The sequence below is a fragment of the Centropristis striata genome, chromosome 7, assembly GCF_030273125.1.
Source record: "Centropristis striata isolate RG_2023a ecotype Rhode Island chromosome 7, C.striata_1.0, whole genome shotgun sequence".
In the NCBI taxonomy this organism is placed as follows: domain Eukaryota; kingdom Metazoa; phylum Chordata; class Actinopteri; order Perciformes; family Serranidae; genus Centropristis; species Centropristis striata.
The window spans coordinates 19,517,467-19,540,729 of record NC_081523.1 but is presented as its reverse complement, the minus strand read 5'-3'; the positions used below and the strand labels follow the sequence as shown (position 1 = coordinate 19,540,729).

Here is a 23,263-nt window from a genome sequence, read left to right as displayed (position 1 = left end):
ACACATTCTCTCTCTCTCTGATACACAGACATGGAGGACCCTCCTGTGAATGTCAGCAATGTTAACAAAGAGTAGAGGGGCATTAGAGGAGGATCAGGCCCAAAGCTGCACTTTCTATATTTAACCTGGTGGTTCTGGCTGCAGAGGGGCAGCTAATCTAACTGTGATTACAGACGGGCAGGCATGACCCAGGATGGGACGGGGATCATTTTCCTTTCCTCCTACAAGTCTTTCTTTATCTCTGTATTTTCCTTCTATCAGACAAACTTATCTTTTTCACTGTACAGTAAATCTGCTGCACTCTGCAGCTCTGGCAGACGAACTTCAATCACCCAAACACATCCCTCCGAGCTAATATTTGATTACAGACAGTCAAGCTGGATAAAATCTAGCATTATGTATGAGTTTAACTGTACAGTAGTCAGTTTCAGATAAAAAAAATAAGACTTGTTACGTCAATCCAAGGATCCCATTTATCGTTTAGAAGTGTGGATGAAGCCTCAAATGTGAGACATGAATATGAAGTCTAATCCCAATGAAACATCCATGAGTTATAGCTGTAGCCCAAACATAACTAGTCTGTGTGTGTGTGTGTGTGTGTGTGTATGGATTTCGGTAGATAAGAAGGGGACAGGCTGTACAAACAGAACAAGGTCAGCACTGACCTTGGGTCAGCTTCCTGTTTCCCCTCTAATGGCTGAGATTAGTGCTCTGAATATAGACGGTGATCCTAGACCATCTCGGGGACACTTTATCCCAAAGTCCTTGCAGCAGCCTTCTTAAAACAGTCAGCATTTGGATGTTTAAGGGTGGGGGCATGTTCGAAACAAACTCATTTAAACTGTTGAACTGGGGAACGATTTAAAGCCACTTTTCAAACCAGGCACTGATTTTTATTCAAAAAATTTGCAAGTGATGTTATATACAGTGTCCCAACTTTTTTGGAATTGGGGTTGTACTTTGCCACAAATAGAAAAAGAGAAATGTTAATTTAGAAATATTTCAATCAATAGGCCTATCTGATTATTACTCCTCCAACCTTTTTCAAAATAATAAACTATTGAAATGTTTTCTATTTTATTGAGAAGCATAAAACGCAGAGTTGCAGAAACTGCAGCAGGAAACGAGGGATTTTCAAATTGAATCTTGTGTCATTTCTCAGCCTTTATCCTGTCAGTGGTGCATGAGGTCCTTGATTTGATGACTAGCTCCTGCCCCTCCCAAGCTAACCAACTGAGACAGCCAGGATGCTTGCTGCTGCAGCTCTTTGACCCTGAGCCAAGAAGAATTGATTTTTCTCTAAATGGGATGAGGGAAGATGAGAGGAAGGCAGAGAGGAGGAGAGGCGGAGAAAGTGAGGTGATAGCTGTAAATTATGTCAGAAGAGGCTTGAGAGGGAGAAGAAGTCCATCAACAATTTGAAGAGAGTGATGGCACATCAGCGTGGTTGTACTGTACATGTGTGAAGGGCTAAAGGGCACGTGTCAGGCTGATGTGTGAGAATACAGGAAGTAAGGAGAGAGGGAGAAAGTGGGGTGGGGTGTAAAAGATGGAGGGAAGGAGTTAGGAAACAGGAGAGGGAGGGGAGTCAAAAGGTCGAGCTCTGTGGTGTGTGAAAGGGATGGATGGATGTATGAACATGTAACACAGCAGCAAAGTATGGACAGGATTTTTGCAACACACATACACACACATTTCATAGTCTCAGTTGGATTTGCACACTAAAATCTCTCCAAACTGTGTCGTTGCCAAAATCCAGATGACAGAAAATGGATTGGGTTGAGGAAAATGGTTATACACTCATCTACAGCACCATGCACTCACTACATTCAGCCTTACGAGCACAGAGGGAGTGTTTTAAGGCAGTTTTTTTTGTTATGAGGAAAATCTCCTGACCCCACTCAGGGCTTCTAAAAACTACTGCCACCTCCTCTGCATGTTTTTGAGTAAACACTGGCACTCCTCCCTGCCTGCTGTGGTCACATTACATTTCCATTTAACAATATTTCCCCACACTCTGCCCCAAAAAAGCCCATGATGGCATGGCTCTAATGCGGGAAATACATAAATATTGATCAGAGCAATCACAAACAGTGTGTGAGGATAACACTACAGTTTCTAGTCTGGTAGTGTAATAATGTAATAAAAAACAAGAGAAAAGTTTACCTTTTAGAGATACAGGGTTCTCACAGGAAAACAAAGCTACAAAAACACATAATAACCTTATAGAATATGATGCAATGCTGTAGACTAAACAACCCAGTTTAAACAACAGTTTATAAAGGAGTTAAAATCAGCACAACCATGCAACATACATATAATGGCTGCAGTAATATTAATATAAAAAAATCAAAAGACAGGTACTATTTTTTTTAATAAGTAATATGAATTTTGATACTTTAAATGTACTTTGCTAATAATAAGCTACTCACATCATTTTTACCTAATCAAGGTTTCGAATGATGTACTTACTTACTCACCTATAATGGAATATTACTACTTACTTTTACTTTCTTACAGACATAAAACTGCATGTGACTGAATGGCATCATGTTTATATCATGTTTATGTTTAATGCAGTTTGCAAATATTTTTTTCAGATAACGTTATAAAGACATGGTTATCAATATACACGGTCGACCATAAAGTTGGAATAATTTTGAACTTTAGACACGATCCTCGGTTTATTGTGGTTTCATTTTCATTGTGATGTGTTTGAAAGAGATTGATTAATAAAGTTTTGAGAATATATACATTTTATCTGTCAATAATAAATCACATTGTCACAATCATTTCATGGAAAGAGGTACAAATATTTTATTCCAACTTTATGGGCAACTGTGTAATCACAATGTGTTATTTGTAACTTTTATTCTGTCAACAGCGCTTGACTTCCCCCTCACCTCTGAAACCAAAGCTGCATCCTTCCATTCCCCATACCAGATACACACCAATTTAATAACTTTTCCTCCCGTGTCTTCTACCTCTCTTATATCAAGTCTCTGCTGTAATATGACCTTTCATTTATCTTATATTCACCCCGATACTTCCTCCTCATACTTTGCCACAAACACTCCTCCCTCCTCTAATATCCAACCTGATCCCGTGGAGCACATCCTTCCTGACCTTTCTTCATTCTTTAAGCCCTACAGTTCATTTTCTCCTCTCTCATATTCCTTCCATCTCCTTTAACTCCTCTCTCTACATCCCATCTCAGCTCTGTGTAGTCTTGTGTGACCTTACCCTGTGCTCCAACCTACCTGCTTTCTTCTCCCTAACAACAAGATTTATGCTTCAACCATATAATAGGTCACAGTGGAGAGTATCAGGAATAATAACGGAGAGAAAAGGCGACAGAGAATAACGATAACATGCAGAAAATGCCACAAGGGAAGCATTAAAACCCACAGTATTGTGAGTACTTTTTATGGACTGCATAAATCTGCTCGGGGAAGGTGGTGTCCAGGGGAAAAACCCTTAAATACCACCTTCTCTGTGCTGCTTCATTAGGTTTCCTCCTGGGCAGTGTTGCTCTGCTCGGCCACATTACCTCATCAGACCCTCTCGTGGGGAGAGAACTGATCCAAGTTCAGCTATGAGCCCGGTGTCAGCAGGCTGCTGAGGGAGAGCTCAACTCAAGTGTCCTTCAGAAACCTCCGTCATTTTAATCCTCACCAGTGGTGGAGCAACACAGTAAAAATAGTAGAAGCCCTGCATTGAAAATGTTAATCTAAAGTATTATAATTAAGAAAATGTTCTTAAAGCCTTGAAAGAAAAATGTCTCCTGTGAGTGTTATATTATTATATATTATAACTAATATGGCTGTTATTCATTAATTAAGATAAAAACTATATTTTTCTATTTCCTAAATAATCAGCAACAACATTTATTTTAAAGAAGTATGCAATATAGTATTTATAGTGGGTCAAATAGATGCTGTTTGATTCCTTTAAATTGATTCTAGCTCAACCTGAAGCTTAGTCAGCTGCACACTTCATGAAAATATGAAAGCAGACAATTAAAAAAAATGGAGGATAAAGTTTCCAATAATAAATGAGCAATTAATTAATATTTACTTGGGTTTCTTTTACAAAGAAATACTGTTTCTGCTATTTTTATTTTTTATTTTCACGAATGTACATATTTGTATTCTACATTTAAGAAATGAAGAGGAAACACATTCATTCATTATCCTTAACTGATTATCCACACTTGGGTCCGGACAATCACGCTCCCATTCACACATACGGGTAATTTAGAATCACCAATTAAACCTAAGGGCATGTCTTTGAACTGTGGGAGGAAGCCGGAGTCAAACCTGCAACTCTCTTGCTGTGAGGCAAGAGTGCTAACCACTAGACCACCGTGTAGCCCCCTAAGAGGAAACTGTTATTGAAAAAATGGACTTGTAAAAAGAACTGTTGACAATCTGAAAGAAGCAGCAAAATAATGCTAAGAATAGGACAAAATACATAATGGAGTAGGCTAATTATGCATACAAGGTCACACACTCTGTGTATACTGAGTTCAGAGTCAAACTGTAGATGATAAAGCTAGAGACTTTTTCTTTGTTGAATATTCACACAAAACTAACAAATAAGAGCGTGCATGTGCACACAGAAGCATACGAGGACTTAAATAGAGACAGACCTCTCGGAGCCAAATAAATAACTTCTAATTGAGTTTTCCTTAATGATAACATAAGCTGGCTCTGTTTCCTTTGTAAAACACACATTAAGTGAGACACATGGACACACAGACACACACAGGCATGGTGGTAAACTCAGAGAGGATCATGGGAAGAGTATTTTTAGCTTGCTGCAATTGGTGTCTCCAGGGAGACAAGACTGATGGAGAGACGGGAGCATCAGCTGCTCAATTAACGCTTTCTGTCTGAGGGCTCTGCATGTGCATGTGCTTCTTCATACACAAGGGAGGCCCCATGTGACTTTCCACAGGTCTGAGACTGGAGGGCAGGGGTGTGTATCTGCCTGTGTGTAACATCCTACCGTTGTCTGTGGCCGTCTCTTCGTATTCGTTGGTGGAGGGCAGTGCAGGTACCAGCGGTTCCATGTTCATGATGAGGTTTTTATGGCTCAGAGAGTTAAAACTGCGACTCTGACCAAACTGGGCTCTGAGAACACAAACATCAAGAACTGACTGTTTTGTGCGTTACATTTAGATGTGTATCATCTTGCATAATCAAAGCATGTCTGCTCCAGATGAAACTCTTTGCATCCTTGCACATTTTGAGCCCCATACATGGATGTTAATTACATTTTCCCAGGTAAAATCTCTCAGTAGTAGGTTAACCAGCTGTGTGAAAGAGTGTAGGTGATTTGTCCTTACCTGCGCACTTCCGGTGGATCTCTCTGGATCTTAGAGCTGGCTTCTATCACCTCCTTGGCTACTTTTCCACTAACAGAGAGAACCACAAATTCATGTTGAGAACAACAAGAGATGCAACTGCTGTAACAATACTGTGATTACTAATATTTTCCATGTTGCATTTTTTGTTTAAACATCATTACAAATGTGGTTGTATGCCTCTGTCAACCAGTCAAGTTTCAGATTGATGCAGACAAATATGAAATAAAACTCTAAAGGAATTAAATCAAACGTATTTAGTGTATTTTTTCATAAGTAGCATATGAATTATTTAATTATGAACCAGATCTAATCACTTAATTCATGGGTCCAAGTGGATGTGTGTGCAAAATTTGAAGAAGGGATGGATGCATAAAAAAGTCATACAAACAGCATCAAAATATGTGTTTAAAGTGTAGACTAAGTCAACACAAGTAGCTAACAAGTAACACTGACAGGTCATTACTGTGCACAGAAGCAAATCAATACAAGAGTCAATCACTTCTTTCTTAAATTGACACACATACAGATCGACTTCAGCTCCTCAGGCTCTTAGTGTTTTAAAGATCATTTTCCAAACCTTTCTGTCTATTAAAAAGGTTTTGATATATTTAGATTTTTTACCCTATATTAAGTAATTGGGATGTAGGCAACATGTCAAAGATTTGTTTCTCAAAAATGTTCTTTGTTTTTAACAACATGACCCCTGGACAAAGGGTTGGTACAGTACTATACATTCAGTCGCTGAATGTAACTAAGTAGATTTACTCAAGTACTGTACTTAAGTACAGTTTTGAGGAACATTGAATATTTTATGTAACGTTAAACTTCTACTTCACTGCATTTTGAAGCAAATATTGTACTTTTTACTGCACTACATTTAGCTAATAGCTTTTGTTACCTTTAAGGTTGAGATTTAAAATAAAACACATGATCAATTAAAAGTGATTAGATATTTTTTCATACTCATAATGGTATATAAAGTAGTTAAAATGAGCCTTATCTTTACAAAATAAAAACGCTGCTTACATAAATGCATCATTACAAATAAACTATCTAGAAAATTTCCTCTGGGGAAATTTTGAAAGGGCCACGGGAGCTACTGCAGGTGTGTGTGCTAATGTCCCAGAACATTGACAGGTGGAATTTCTGGCCTCGGACAGAAAGCATTTTTGGCAAAACCATAATACCTATCATTGATCCGACTTCACTTTGAGCGTCCCGAGTTCTTCCTGAACGTCTACATATGATTTTTTTTAAGAAAAATTAAAAAATAGCTTTGTTAGAGCGATCTAAAAAAACTGTTCCATCTTCCTTTTTTCCGAAATCTTCCTGCGTTTTTAATATGGGAGCCAATGAGGCTGTTGGTGGTGTTGGTGGCGCATCTGGGCGTCGTACGCCCAAACTATAACTCTGACAGCTTTACCAGAGGATTGTGAGTGAGAAGACAAATTTTCCTACGTTTCTATGTATAGATTATCTCTGTAGAGTGGAATTTGCGGCCTGGAGCGCAGTTTTCAAATTTATTTTTTGACAATTTATTCTCTCCCTCTACACTCTGGCGATGATGTCACACACCGTGACACGAACATTCCGTGCAATACACACCCATTAAAATCTCAGAATTTCTCCAAAAATGATCATGGTCATTGAACAGGGATTGATAAAAAACTATATGACCTATCGAAACATGGATTAATACACCGATACACAAGACTTGTGTCTACTGTTTAAAGTTTAAATGGAGTCTCTAGGTGAAATTATGCCGGTAGTAGATTTGAAGAAGGGATGGATGCATAAAAAAGTCATAAAAACAGCATCAAAATATGTGTAGGAAGTAGACGTTTAAAAATCGCCAATTATTGTTCTTTTTCGCTCATTTTTTGTCGGCCGTCCCATTCATTTCAATGCAAAAATTTTGGGCAGTTTTTCGCAACTTACGCGTATTCTATAGAGAAAAGTAATAGCACACCGATCCCGATCAAACCGCACGTTTTGATATATAATTTGTCCTGCAACTCTTCGAACGAAATTGCGTCCGGAAGAGAAAGAAGAAAAAATCCACAGTATAACAGTAGTGCTCGGTGCGATTGCCCCGAGGCCCTAATAATATATTTAGAATATATATAACAATCTGCATAACAAGCACTTTTACTAAGTAAGTTTTGAATCCAGGACTTTTACTCGTTGTGGAGTCATATCACACCGTAGTAAGGGATCTGAATATTTTTTCCACCACTTAATACATTTACATTAAATAATGAAAGGTATTCTGCATGCTGTTAACTGGTTATGAGTCACCATGACATCACTGATTGGTTTGTGGACGGTTATGAAGCCGCAAGTTGGTCGTCACCATTCTTGTTTATGGCCTTCTCTGTATTGATGATTTGCAGCCTTACTGCCACAATAAAGGCCATGGTTGTGCTTTCCACACTACATTAGATCTCAGATAGATTGCACATATGGTGTTTGAAATAAAAGCCTTCGTGTCATGTGCTCTCACAGAGGACAAATATGATTTGCTGGGTCTCAGGAGGATAAGTTTTAAATAACCGTAAGCTTGAGACAAGAGAGTCTGCCTGATAGGACGACATCAGGAGACCGACATGTAATTTTTTGGTGTGTTTTACACATAGACTGTATATAAATAAGGTTTTGCAGTTGTTGTTGATAACCAGCGCTGTTTCCATGCAGCTTCCTGCCAGCAGGGTCAGCAGCTCCATTAGTCTGATTGTTGGGCGACTGGAGTTTCTGGACTCTGACCGCTCTATTTCACGCCAGCAGGCTCCACCATCCCACCCATTAGTGCATTGTAGCTGAGATTGAGGGTTAGGTTGTAAATTATAGGGTTAGATGTAACATCTGGGGTGGCAGACATCCACTCAATCGTACAAGTGGAGAGTCACATCAATACTGTGTGCTGCAAAATGCTGTTTGAAGAACTCTAATCTGCTGGTCCACTAAGATAAAGATCTGATCTGCTTTGCTTTATGGAAACTGCCTTCGTTTGTGCTCCACAAATCTCTTTCCTCTTTGCATTTGCACAAATGACCAATTCCTATATTTCTGAACAAACTCCACCATATGCTATTACTCATCACTGAGCCCTTAAGCCAAACTGCTTTTGCTAGCTGATGAAATGGAGTGGACTGAAGTGTAAGCCTGGTAAAGAGCTTTGTCTGAGAGGAGAATCAGAGCTAACACGGCTTCAATAACAGACTTATAGAGAGGCTTTGCTGCAATATTAGGGTCAGTAAATCACAGCAGCCAACCCTGAGCTGGATGTAGGTGCTGATGTACAAAGAGGAGAAGCAGCATTGATGGACTTTATTTAGATCGACTGTAAATCATATTAAAACAAGGTGACTGTAATTGATTTCAGTTACTCTCAATAAATGGCTAAATCAAACCATTTTATCAACAGTATGAGATGGATAATCACATGACTGTATAAAATATATAAATGGAACAATAATTCCTGAAATTATTTAAAAAAAATATTTAGTCTGTTTATATTTCATAATTGAGCTACCATTTATGATAGCAAAGTATAATTGACTTCCTGATGAACTGCAGGTGAATTATCATTTTTAAAATCTTTCAAGTGGTTGAATCTGCCTCTGTATCTTTGTATCACCCCCTAAACTCATGCATTACTTCTCTCCTGTGGTTCTCCTTTTTTCCTCTGTCTCTGTTTTCCAACTCGCTACACAACACACATATAGATCTCCTTTCTCCACACATATTACACATCTTTTGCCGCCACAGTTCTGTCTGTCATTGTATTATTGTCTACAAGATAAAAGTATACCTTTTCTTCTGAAAACTATCTTGAATACTGTCTCACCTGTATCTGAACCGGCTGCCTTTGAAAAAGATGTTACTGCTGGAAACTGTCTTTATCTGACTTGACTTGGCACACCTGTCACAGAGAGAGAGAGAGAGAGAGAGAGAGAAGAAGAAGAAACACAAACAAATAACTTCATTGTTACAAAGCACAGAACAACTCATTCCTGTAAAACATTTTCATGGGTCTTTGTTTGTGACTGGAACATTAGCTGAGCACAGACTAGGCTCTTAATCAGCAGACGGGGAAGGTTTTTCAAGGGGTTCTCAAAAAGTAACAGGTCAAACCCTGACGTGTGGCTCAGGATCGGTTAACATGCAGCAGAGATGGAGTACACACACCTCTGCTCTGCTTAGTGTGTGTGTGCACAAGATAGACATGTTCTCAGAGCTCTGCTTGGCTGCCATTTACAAACTCAATTCACTCTGATTTGATTAAGCAGCTCTGATGCTTGTCCGACATCCAAGATGACATCCCCTCCCTCTCTGTCCGCCTCTCAGAGACACATGAGCTTCTGTCATTAAGAAGTCAATGCTCAGGGTTTTACAGGCAAGGCGGTTATGAAAGCGCTTTTATATCTTTAAAACTAGTAAATGTCTTCTTTTCATAAGATTTTTTCAAATGTTATGTAATTTAAAGAGCAAAAAACTGGAGAGAAAAAAGGTATAAAGAGCAATAAAGTGTACAGAGGGAGGAGGTTGGGGGGGAATGTTGAGTCAAACAAACCCAGAACTTTCATCCAGGAGACCAGAGTTCATGTACTATATGAAACCAAAAGTCACTGTTGAATTATTTGAATGTAACATAACTATATCACATTCTATGTAACATGCATAAACACGCCCTGTACTTATATACAAGAGTGAAGTAACTGTTCTGAAACTGAGACTGAAAAACTGCAACACAATATCAACAGACTGTCAATCTTCCTTTGGATACACATGTGCTCCTCTCAGTCTTTAAATGCATTTTTAGGGGATTTAAAGGTCATTATAATCATAGGTAATTGTTTGACAAATGTTACACAGATATGATTTCCCCTTTATTCCTGAGGATATAATCGTACAGTCTTAAAATGCTAAACTACAGAGAAATACACAGTTTTTTTGTGTATTATTTATGCATGTTTAGTGGATGCAAACCTTTTGCAAACCCCTTGTGAATTTCCTTATGAAAGTTGATTCTTGACTTTGGTAACAAGCTGCAGTTGACAAAATACATCAGGGGTCTGTCACAATGATGGAAGAAGGAGGGACAGTTGGGATTGTTGAAGCAGCTATGAACACACAGAGTGTGATCACAAGTCTGACAACTTCCTCCACTGCTGGATGTCTATCAAGAGCAATAAACTGCTTTGCTGATATTACCACTGAACCTTGACCTGAAGCAACAAGCTCATTTCTTTTGTTTGTTGCAACCATGGCCAAAGACAAAGTTCAGTCTCCATTATCTCCCTTTCGCCTTCACCCCAAGCATGTTTCCATTCCTGACAGGGTCAATAGTCTCTGTGAATTCAGAGCGACGGCCTCGGAGCGATCAGCTGCTCCCCAGTGAAGGACAGCGGCATATTGTAGCAGAGCCACAGAGAGGCACGAAAATCATGATGAAAGAGTGATAATGTGCTAAAAATCAAAGTGGGACATGAAGGAAAGCTAATTTGGGCCTCTTGTAAGTGTGAAACAGGAAAAAGGACAAAGAAATATTACACAGTATTTAATCAATTAAAAGTAGATTACATTTAAATACATTTAAAAACTGCTGTAACAGTTACCAACTAGATCTCAGTTAAATATTTATAATATATGGTAATTCTATGCTAAAAAATATTTGCTTATTTGCTACAAATATCAACTATGTGACATTTTGGGAGCTTGTGTGTGAATGTGTGTGTAGACGCACTTGTAAAAGGCTTGGTTCTCCACCCCGCACTTCCATAAGTGCTTACACGCAGCAGGGGTCGAGGTGTGAAATGTCAACACCAGTTTCTTCTGCACAAAAAAAGACACAGACAGACAGACAGACAGACAGACAGACAGACAGACAGAGAGAGACAGAGACAGAGAAAGAGAGAAACAGGGAGGTTTGAGAAATGAGATTACCAAAAGATGTGTGAATAAGGACAAGAGAAGTGCTGAACACGATGAGAGGGCGCTGTGCAAAATGCTGACCCACGGACCTGAAGCTGTAAGCCTAGCAAGATGCAAGACAGATATAGTGATTTGGCCACAGAGATCAGCAATAAAAGGGCTTATCGCTTGCAGGACATGGGTCTTTATGGAGTAGGAGGGGGAATTTATTCCTGTAAATGTGTAATTTTCAGTCCTGCATGTCTGGTAATATGAGATATCAGATCAATGCTGGGTGGAAGGAGCGAGAGAGGGATCAATAATAAGGGAGTGCACTGATTTGTTTGTTCCCTTTCTTAAAGCCCCTTAGTCAGCCATATTGCTCAGCCCCTTCAGTGTCACACATCAGTAATAATAGGTATGCAGTTGTGATTTACACACATGTGCACTGTAGTGGCCATGTGTGTGTGCATGTGGTCATAGCATGTAGGTGTGAAAGAACTGCATGTTTAAATATTATTCACAAACTGTCTTTGGTCTCACTTTGGCTGAAATGCAAACATGCTTTTACAGCATCATACAACATCTTATGATGCTAATTTAGCTGCTCTAACACTACATCCACTATAGCAGTGCAGAATAATAGCCTGATGAATTCAGAAAATGTGAGGAGGAAAAAAAACTGTTCTTGTATTTAACACATTTACAATGATGTTTCTGTAATCACAGTTTTTAACTATCACTCCTCAGTGAACTGCCTCCGAAGTCTCAAAGCATTTTCTAGTTAAATATCTAGTTATCATTATGGGTTGTCTGTGTTTTAGGAGTCTGCTGACACTGATATAGGCAAATAAAAATAGCATGAATTTATTTTTTTGAAAATATCAAACAATGATAGGCTTACTAGGCATAAGTACATTATATTTACTTTATATAAAAGACCCGCACCAACAGTGTCTGCTTAGAAAGATTCTGGCCCATGGACAAATTTAGTTGATGAGCCCTGCACAGTAGTATAACACAAAGTTTTTTTCTTTGTTTTTTTTGTTTACATTCAAAGCTTCTATTGAGGTTTATAAACAAAAGCTAAGAATCTCTGTCATCATATTTTATGACCTTAGCACATAAAAAGAAACAATCAAAATCTTAACCTTGAAAAAAGTGATGCGGATATTCACATTGAGCGCCATGTGTTACTTTTCTATTGTTTTACGATATAAAATGTCTAAAATCTTATTTCCTTACTTGTTTTTAACCACTCTCCCCTTGTGTGATAATGAAACCATTTAAATTAACCATTAACATTTTATTTCTAAACTGGGACATCAATAGGTAACTAAAGAAACAGAAGCTTAAAGAAACTGATCGTATAGATTAACTGCATTTCAAGCAAGTGCATAACAAGTGTAATAAAGTCATGAAAAGTTGCCATCAGCTCAAAGTGGGACAGTCAGGTTAATGTGTTCCAGGGTAAGTAACAAAGAGTGAAATCATGCAGTGACCCGCCACACAGTGGAAGACATCAATACACAAATTCTGATTAAATACAGTATATCTATACAATATACACATTCACACACACACCCAGACAAAAATAAAGACACAAACAAAATGAAGAACAGTTAACACAATGTCTGACATTAAATACACGACATGGACAGAGTTATAGATTATGCATTATGTTGTCATAATCTATAGTTTGCTGATGATGGAGCTATGAAGCTTATTCTGATAATGTGACTATAGACAGAGATGCTAATTGAAATTTCAACCATTGAACAGAATATTTTTATTGACAAAGACCGACTGCAAACATAAGCTAAAAATAATGAAAAATGAGAAAGAAATAAAGTGAATAAAACTGCATAGAAAATGCTTAAAACAAAAAAAAAAATACAAACAAATACTGAACACATTATAAGATGAAAAAGGTTCCTCCAATCATAAAGTGAGGTGGGGGCAGGACCGCAGGGGGAGGCATCAATTGTTTTGTTCTACCATTATTACTTGTATTATTTACTCACCAGTGATGACTATGTTTACAAACAGAGAGAAGAGACAGAAACACAAAGATAAAACTGCATCTTCAGCCATTCATGAGTTGCCAAACAGACAGACAGACTGACAGAGTTAAGCAGAGATGAGAGAGCTGCTTTAAGCTTCTGTAATGAAGAGAATAGTTATGAGATTGACTGGCCGATTGATCGACTGATTGGTAGATTACAGAGCAATCTGGCTTTTACTGCAGTAATGACCATTGCGACTGGATCAATATGGGTTAATGTGTGACTCAAACAGCAACAAAGAGGCACAATCAGCTGTAGTTCTTGCAAAAATAAAGGTGTTATGCACATTTATGAGACATAAAGCACCAGAATTACTGCTTAGAATTTGCCACAGCTTGACAAACATCGAGTGTACAGATGAAACGCGTGTCCCAAATACAAGAAACCTGGAGCAGTTGTAATTTAAAGGCATAGTTTGGCTTGTTTGCAGTGGGGTTTTACAAGGCAAGTATTCACAGTCAGTGTATTACATACAGTAGGTGGCGGTCTGCAAACCCTGGTTTGGAGAACCAGGCAGGAATACAGAAACAGAAGCTAAGAAATGTGCTGCTGTGGACAGGGCAGGGCCTAAAAACATCAATATCAGTAAGTACCTCATAAAACCCCACATCCATTAATCCAAATTATCACGTTTACACGTTTCAAGTCTGTATTTGCTGTCTATGTCAGTTTGAAGTATGTCCTATCATTTAAATTTGTCAAAAATGTTGAACATATCCTGAAGTAGTGAAGGAGTCTCATATTTGGGCCACAGTCGCCACGTGATGCGAGTGAGGAGGTTAGTCGTAACACACCCACCATCCTGTTACAGTGAATCCTGCCTGTTAAGGAGATCTGAAACAGCGACACACACATATACAGTGTGTGTGATGGTGGACAGGATTACATAGACAAACAGTACAGTTTCAGAGCACATTTATCTGATGTAACCGTTACACAGATGAAGACAGGAAAAGACAGAGGTAAAGGATGTAAAGTACACTTTGAGGTCAACTAACATCTACGTCAAAGACATGGTTGTTTTTTCCAGACTACTGAACTTCACAAATGTTAAAGGTTGTGATCTGACAAGGCAGCATGATGATGACTAGAAGACTACACAATTCATCATTGTGACGGAGGAAACTGCACAGCATGTTTTATTCTTCATCTTTACCCTTTAGAGGAAAGAGATCATGCAGGAGGAGACACTGCACTCACCTCTTTCTGAATCCCGATGACGTAAAAGGTTTTCCCTTCGAATTTTAGTTTGCTCACATCAGCCCTGCAAAGAACCACAACATCATCACTTAAATAAGGCGTGTTTCCCCTTGGGTGAAAAGTGGCTGCTGGGAAAGTTTCAGGCCACGCCCTCTCAAATGGCCACTCACTCTGCGTGTCTCCATTACAAAAAAAGGCCCCAGATGGATTTACGAGACTCTGGAGGTGGTGTATGGTTTTTGATCATTGTGTATGATCGTCGCACAGTTTCCTGGAAACGCACCTATAAATCTACATATACACCTATCTAAATCTACATCGCCAGGGTCAAAGATTGGCTGACGGAAAATTTGACTTAGAAAAATAAGTCTTTTAGGGTACATATATCCCTTTACTTCCTAAATGTATTTACATTATACAAAAAAAGTTGTATTTGTGTTATTGCCTTCAAACAGGTACTAAATTAAGTGGAGATTGTTATTTTCAATGTAGCACATACAATAGATGTAAATTGTAAGTGGTGGTTAAAGTGATGTAGTATGATTATTTTTTTATTTGGCAAGGCTGTGTTAAAGTCCTGTACTTATTACTCCACTACATTTAGCTGACAGCTTTAGTTACTTTTCAGGTCAGGTTTTAACATAAAACAACATGATCAATTTGAAGTGATTAAACCTTTAATAAAACCTCATAACAGTATATTAAGAAGTTAAAATGAAATAAAAATGCTGCTAACATAAATGCATTACTAATAGCAATCCAATATTATATTTAGAAAATATAAAACAATCTGAGTAGGGCCATTCTGCATAATGATTACTTTCACTTTTAATACTTTATGTACATGTTGATACTTTTGCACTTTATTAAGTAATTTATCTGGATACTTTGTCCATCACTGGTTGTCACATACCAACTGACAAAACTCACCATTTCTCTTTTGACTCCGTCATATGACCACATAAAATAGTTCAATGTCCCTTCTAGTCTCACTTTATTTCTAGATAAATAATAAAAACATCACCTGCCAAATGTTCTCAGCTCATGATTGAAGCAAGATAATCTTATTCTGAGTTTCTAATAAATGCCAAAAAGTGAAATATTTGAAGATATCATCTCGTGCATCATATGTATAGTAACTGATTTGTTCAGTGTGAAGGGAACAGAGCTCTGCCACGACAATGCAAGTCAAACACCATCATTTCTAATTGCTCCTATTAAATATTATACTCAGCTCCATTTGAGATGAAACAAAGACTGACAGTGTGTTATGATTAAATTTGATAGCAGCTACACGTTTCATTTTCATGCTTACAGATTTATTATTGAGAATTATGGATATTTGTACCATTTGAGGAGGTGGATCCTCTTGTTTCCCTGGAAGACCACAAAACCTGTGGCTGTGAACCCGAGAAAAGCCGTGGAGCCTGTGAAATCCTGTAAACACACACACACACAGAATTATAGGATACAGGTGGATTAACAGTGGGGAGGCAAGTGGGCCATCAATAATCTCCATGGTAATGGCACCTACACAAAATCAGTGTTAGTTGTTTGTTTCCAACTTCAACCCCCTAATTTGCAGTAACTGGCATGTAGAGGTTTGATATAGTGAGGCAAAATGAAACTCATAACACAAGAACACAATATGTTCCTGTCACTCTCTCCTGTCATTGTTAAATCACTCCCTGTCCCTCTGTGTTCCCAACGCTCTCTCTGATTCTTGATCTTCTTGATCTGCATGTGCCTCACGCTGCACTCCTGTCAATAACAGCCATTTTCAGCAAACCAAATTAAAAACAGCCCAACTGACAAGGGTGGAGCAGATAAAGGGGATCCTTTCCAATAGACAGAATTTAAATATCTCGTCAATCTGCTTTGATACACCTTTCCATGGGAGGGTGTCCCTATTTCACACATTGACCGGGCTGAGGAGGAACAGAGAGGTTGAGAAAAAGCGAAAAGCGAGATGTCAAATATTACTTTTCCATATCAGATTCAGCCTGCTTCATCCATCACAATGGTACAAAAGAAACACCAAGAGGGAAAGTATCTCAGGCAGCCACAGTATCGAAGTAGAGACCAAGGAGCAAATTTAAGTGTCAAATGAGCTGCAATACTAACAGGACAAGGAAGTCGATAACTGTGATTTGCTGAAACTATGATGTTACCTCACCAATCAATAAGAATATTGATCCCTGAAAGTGATGGTTTCTGTGCAGACCACATTCCTTTTGTCTACCAAGATAGTGTTAGCAAAGGGGACAATGTCAACTAACTCTTTTTGACCAGAATTATTATAGTCAACTTAATGTGTAACTAAAACAGAAATAAGCGTGAAATGAAAACAATATAATTGAAGAGAAAATAAATCTAAACTGTTAAATTAGTTTAAAAAAAGCTGAGTTTGAATCTGGCACGAGTCCTTTCCTGCATGTCTTCCCCTTTTACTCAGTCTCTCTGCTACTATGATGACTGTACATTCATTTCAGTTAAATATATATTTTTTTAGCTATATCACTATAGAGAAAATGAGAGGTCGTACCTGGCCCTAGCAAATAATATAATTAAAAAAGACTGAATATTTTAAAATAAAACCTTTCTGAAAACTAAAATTGAACTAAAACTATCAAACAACCCCTTGAAGATAACTAAACTCAAATGAAATTGAAAATCATAACTCAATTTTAAAAAGAAGAAAATTTAATAGAATTATAACCTTACAGTAACTTAGACCTTCCCTCACTCATCTCACCTCTGTCTCCTCTCTCTGTTGACCTCTAAGGTTTGCTGTAAGGCTGCTGTCGCTATAGTTAATCATGTGTATAGCCCATCGTTTAAAATGCAAATTAAGGGCAAACAAGCAAAGACGACAGGTGAGTATATGTGTGTAATTGTCACAGTCACTCCACTGAAGTCATGGTTTGTACTTCGGCACAATTTCAGTTGTTCAACTGAAATGGCTGCCCTTCAGCCAGACTGGATCAAAGGGTTCATTGTCCACAAATGTTACCTTGCATGGGTGAGGGTCAACCCCGTACGTCTCGAGGCTGTGAGCCCTTTGGAGCATGTTCAACTCTGCAAATGGAGCACCCTGGCTTCTGAGGGTGAGGAAAGGTGAGGAGAGGAGAGGAGAGGAGAGGAGAGGAGAGGAGAGGAGAGGAGAGGAGAGGAGAGGAGAGGAGAGGAGAGGAGAGGAGAGGAGAGGAGAGGAGAGGAGAGGAATAAACACATCGATGCTGTCAGTGTATGTCTCTGTGTGTTTTCTTTATGAAAACATTAATTCAACTAAAATTACTGCCCCAGAAGTTTTCTAAAAATTAGACGCTCCACATACATCTTCAATCAGAATATCTCTACAATCACACAGTTTTAAGATGGACACCCAAGATTAGTATCATAAATTCAGCAAATGTTTCTGCAAAACATCATGATGTCTGTGAAGTTGACCTTTGACATCTGGATATAAAATCTCATCACTTTATTGTTTCATTTTAATCGACATTTTATGTCTGAATGAGTTGTTGAGTTAAGGCCAAAAACAACTTTTGTGAGGTCACGGTTACCTTGACCTTTGACCTCCAAAATCTAATCAGTTAATCAAAAGCAGTTAATGAAATAAATGAGTTCAGTGGGAGCTAAACTTGATAATTTGTCCAAATGCTGCACAGACAAGAAACTGAATGATGTATACTTATACTCATCCTGACAGCAGACAGATAAATCAACATTATACATCTGTCTATATGCACACAGAGTAAAATGTTTAACACGTTAATGATCTGTTTAGAAATACAACTCCTGGACGCACACTGTGCACCCCGCCCCAGTTATATTTCACCTGAAGTGTCTTTCTACGACTTGGTCGTAATCTACATGCTGTTAATCCTGTCTGTCAGACCCGTCGGGGCAGACAGAGGGCACTTGGTATCATCTGCCTCTGTGCTTTGGGAAATGAAGGATTTGTCTTTGATGTTTCTATAATCGCTGCTAGTGTGACGGTCACAAACCTCACAACATCACTCATGAGCTGCAGCGATGATGCAAATAAAGACCCTGAGGGAGTGGGTTTAAGTATAGATTACTGTCTGTCTTGTGGCCTTATTATTCAGGAGCGTATTCATTCTATAACTAAGAATGTGGCATCAGTTTCAACATATTTTAATCTTTTCCACTTTCATCATATTATTTCTGCAGCAACCTCTGCATGCATTACTCTTTTAATTCAGCTTCTTCCTTGCATTGCATTGTTTTATTCCAGAGCCAGCTTCTCACCTTAACAAGGAGAGAATACGTCAGAATTTCTAGATATTTATTGAGTTTTCATTTTACTCCATCCATCCTGTACGACTGATTTTCATCAAAATGTTAATTCTGAAAATCCCGTAGTAGCAACCAAAGTGTCCAAACTGAGCTGGAAATAAATAATTCATGCTCATTCCTCTGTAAATTAATTTCATTTTTTATTTACTTTCAACTGAAATACCTACTGCAAAGCAATGCAGCACAAATCTCTAGGTATCATCAAATTTTATCTCGAGCCAGAACAACAGAACAGCGCTTTATTGTCTGCAGTAGAAAATTGTCTCCGCAGCCTGTTTTGAAATCACAGATCACAGGAGTAAGCATTCACGTCTGCCATCAAAATCAAACAGCAAACGGATAACAAAGACGTGGCTTCAGACGACAAACAAACACATGCACACACATCTGCCTTACCTGAGCTCGTTCTTGTGTATTTCCATAATCTTTCTCTCCAGTTTGAGAGATTGTTTAGGGAACAGTTTGAAGTCTCTGATGTAGTCTGATGGATGCTCCTCTGGGTCATAGTCCCCGAGCTCAGCTGGAGACAGACGGTGATATCAGTGTGAAAAAACAGGTTAAACAGTTCAGAAAATGTGTATAAATGGAACAATTAAGCATGTTGAAGTACCATCAATTCCTTTACATGCTGTAATAATGCAGCCTTTACCATAATATTTTGGAAAATGTTGTACAGATTTAATAAATTAGATATAGAATGTTAATAATTGGGCTTTTGAAGGCTTTTGTTACCTTCGGACACAGACAGGCTAGCTGTTTCCCCCTGTTTCCAGTCTTTATGCTTATCTTATTCTCCACCAGAAAGCAAAAAAGTGTATTCCCCAAAGTCTAAAACTTTTCTTTTGAAATTCTGATTTCACAGATTTGTGTCATCAGCAAGAGCACAGACTGGAAGAGAAAACTTTTTAATAACATTTTTATTTCCATAGGAGAATACACTCATAAGCAGCTGAGATAACCCTGATAGATAAATATTTCACTTATTGAATCCAGCACAAAGCCATAACAGACATTAATTTCTCTCTTAAATCCTTTCTTAATTAGCAGTCACAATAAAGGTTAAATCAGAAACTTGCCTGGAGTTTAATTAAACGGTAATCCTCAACCTATTCTCTAGCACTGTAATCAACACCCTGACAAAGTGGGACAGGGACCTGTCCTCGTTAATCAGAGCAGCCAATGATATGCTGCAGACACACTCTGGTCGAGATAACTCAGCCAATCACACTCTGCTCTCTGGGGATATGAGCCAATCAGAGTGTTTGCACAGTTCAGAGATTTGTGTGTCAGCCAGAGGGGTTCATTCATATGATACAGCTCAGCTAATTCCACTCTTAATCCATATTAAAGCAAGTGGCTCTGCACTGTTGAACTGTTACTGCCAATTAACTGTAATAAATAAATCATCTTGGGGGAGGCATTTCTACGAAGCTAGCATTAGTTTGCTAAAAAAATAACTTAGCTTAATTATATATATAAAATTTTTGTCAACTAAAATGTGCATCATAGCTTGTGAAAGTCTATGGCCCAGCACGTGAACCTCAAAATTTTCAACTTTAAGTCTAGTGTCTCTAGCGAGGCTAGCTTTCAACATTTATTCAGCCTCTCAGTTTCACTTGGGTCCTCGCTGCATTCTGACAAAAACATATTAATAAATGCTCATTAAGACCTATTGGCCTTCTTCTTCATCATAAGTCTCAAAATTTTTGTCTCCATTCTGACATTTTTCTCTTTTTTTGTCTAACAGTGGCTCTTTTGTTAGTAAAGGTCACCTTTACATATGACTGGCACCTAAAACCCTACAGTGACTTCCTGTTTAATTACTGAGCACAAAGAGGAGTAAACTGGATTAAAACTATAATTGAAGTACTGAAAACTTTGATACAAGCATTGTGAATCTGTATATATATATATATATATATATATATATATATATATACTGTGTGTGTGTATATATATATATATATATATATATATATACATATAAATATATATATATACACACACACACACACACACACACACTGTATATATTATAACCCACAGGTTGTCAGTGGCCTCACCCTGTATGATGCAGGCTCCCAGATATGCAGCTTCAGCAAAAGGACAGAGGAGACGACCATGGTAGATATCTCTCTTCAGCTGGAGGTACAGGAGGTACCTGGGCGCACACACACACACACACACACACACACACACACAAACACACACACACACACACACACACACACACACACACACAAATAGACACACACATAAAGAAAAGAGAAAAACTGACAATGTCATTCAACCTAACAGAGTTGGGGGTTTTTGGAGTTAACTGGTCCACAGTAAGGCGGTGTATGGCTGCAAAATGTCTGCACTTGTTGATGTGCGTCATTGGTTATCATTAAGGTATCAAATTGTGCGTTTATTTATTTACTTAGAAAATGAGCCTTAATACAGGATGTTCAGTAAACTCACATATCATAAATGAGAATTGTCCCATCATCTTATCTTCACATTAAATATTTCCACATGGTTAACAGTAAAATGTATAAAACTAATACAGTCTCAGTCCTTGATTCCATAATAATATAGCTGTGTTGCTATGGAAGTTAGAAAAAGCATTACTATGGCAACAAGTAGCCTACCATACATCAGCAACTGATGCTGTAGTTACTAGGGACATGTGTTGCCATGGATACAGATGAGTTTCCAGAGGAGACGACACAAGCGACTCACACCGGAGTTGGCTGACTCATTAAACTTGTTTTCTAACTCAAGCAGCAGAAGGAAAGCATGAAAGATTGAATGGAGCGAGAAGCTGTTGCTGGAGCTAAATAGTTTTATTTATAGCGTCGGTCTGGAGCCGCATGGAGGTTCTTTGATTTGGCCTCAAAAACACAGCTATCTTTATTTACATGACCTTCTCAGTTGTATTTAATTTAATCCTTCTCTATTTTCTTCTTTGTCGCATGCAGAGATCCCCCCACTCTCCGTCTTCCATTTCCTTCCCTGAACGGTAGTTTTGCTCTTACAGTAAAAGTGTCTTTTACCTCCTGTCTTGTAACAGAAAGTCCTTCATCTAGGGCAAAAAAAAATTTAACTAATAGATATCACCATGCAACATGGTGAAAAGAAATGTTTTAACATCCAAGTGAGGCATTATCCTAAATATGTCCTAATTTACATACATTTCCAGAATAGAAATTCAAAAGTTTGATAAAGCCAGGGTTTATTAATAAAATGTTGTATATATCAGGCTATATGAACAAACCCCTCTGTGAAAACTTTCAGAGTACAGCAGGACTGAAACTGGCAGTGCTACTGAAGTGGAGATTTCTAACTCAGAGTATGAGAAAAACACATTTTGAGAAAACAGTCTTTAAATATTATGTTTTGCAAAGCTCCAAACAATTTGCAAGACACTAAAGGTAAATAGGGTAAACATGAATTTTCCCCACTGACATGAAGATTTTTTTTTAATATGAAATGATCAATTCATACAGAGTAGGCTGGATATAGAACCAGATGCTATAATGACTACAAGATGCTGACTGTCATAAATGTATTTTTAAGTCCCTATAAATAACTTAGATATGTTTTTTTCACCCTCACATTCTTTTCTACCTCTCTTCTTATTCCTTTTTCATCTTGTGGCATTATTATTTTCATTCTCATTTACTGCATGTACTTTAATTTGTGTAGGTCAGCAGTGCTTCGACACACTGTGGATCAGCGAACCTGTTACATCCATGCAGAACACTTTTACAGATGTCATAATGCTCAATTCTATCTATTCTATCCAAAAAAAAATTGCATTCCTGCTGCCACACAAGAATGTTAATTTTGGATTATTTTATAAAACCTTGGATTACATTAATTGTTAATATTTTGAAAATGATCTCTCCCTGCATGGAAACTATAAGTTTATGTTTGGAAAAGATTGTGGTTAAGGTTATTAATATTGGGTTTTTTTTACATGCATTGATTTTCCAAAATTATACACCATCACTATAATTATGGTACTCATATATACATATGAAGGAAGGAAAAAAACCTAGCTATACTGCAGTAGAAATATATGTCATAAAATATTGCCAAAAATTTTTGCCAGATATAACATTTTTAGGCGGAGACCCTAGTCATATGTTTGAGCAGTTCAAGCTTAAGGTATGTGGTTGATGTTAATAAAAAGGCAAACGTTATTTGTAGGTCTGTGATGAAACTTAAACTTCAGTCTTATCCACCAGCTCGACCTCCCCGAACATTTTGCCTATAAAAAAGTACACTACTCTGTGTTGGCACTGATGCAGAATCACCTAATATGTGATTGTGATTAATATGAATACTGAGTTGTGTTTTTCATCTCTGGGGGAAAAAAGTTGAGAAGGAAAATGACAGACTT

The 23,263-nt window shown here is 38.0% G+C and overlaps 1 protein-coding gene across 3 annotated transcripts in view; it reads right to left on the bottom strand.

Annotated features, from left to right (window-relative positions):
• frmd3 (FERM domain containing 3) overlaps positions 1 to 23,263 on the bottom strand; it is a 63,572-nt gene that overhangs the window by 13,234 nt on the left and 27,075 nt on the right. For 2 of the 3 annotated variants that reach the window (XM_059337121.1, XM_059337122.1), the window contains exons 5-13: positions 20,937 to 21,034; positions 19,270 to 19,393; positions 17,564 to 17,651; positions 15,899 to 15,987; positions 14,551 to 14,614; positions 11,118 to 11,206; positions 9,219 to 9,293; positions 5,351 to 5,419; positions 5,011 to 5,135 (exon numbers count right to left, since the gene is read on the bottom strand). In XM_059337121.1, the coding sequence (XP_059193104.1) occupies positions 5,011 to 5,135; positions 5,351 to 5,419; positions 9,219 to 9,293; positions 11,118 to 11,206; positions 14,551 to 14,614; positions 15,899 to 15,987; positions 17,564 to 17,651; positions 19,270 to 19,393; positions 20,937 to 21,034 (821 nt within the window). Of the gene's footprint in view, positions 1 to 5,010; positions 5,136 to 5,350; positions 5,420 to 9,218; positions 9,294 to 11,117; positions 11,207 to 14,148; positions 14,185 to 14,550; positions 14,615 to 15,898; positions 15,988 to 17,563; positions 17,652 to 19,269; positions 19,394 to 20,936; positions 21,035 to 23,263 lie in introns of all 3 variants that reach the window. The other variant, XM_059337120.1, reaches the window with a different exon arrangement.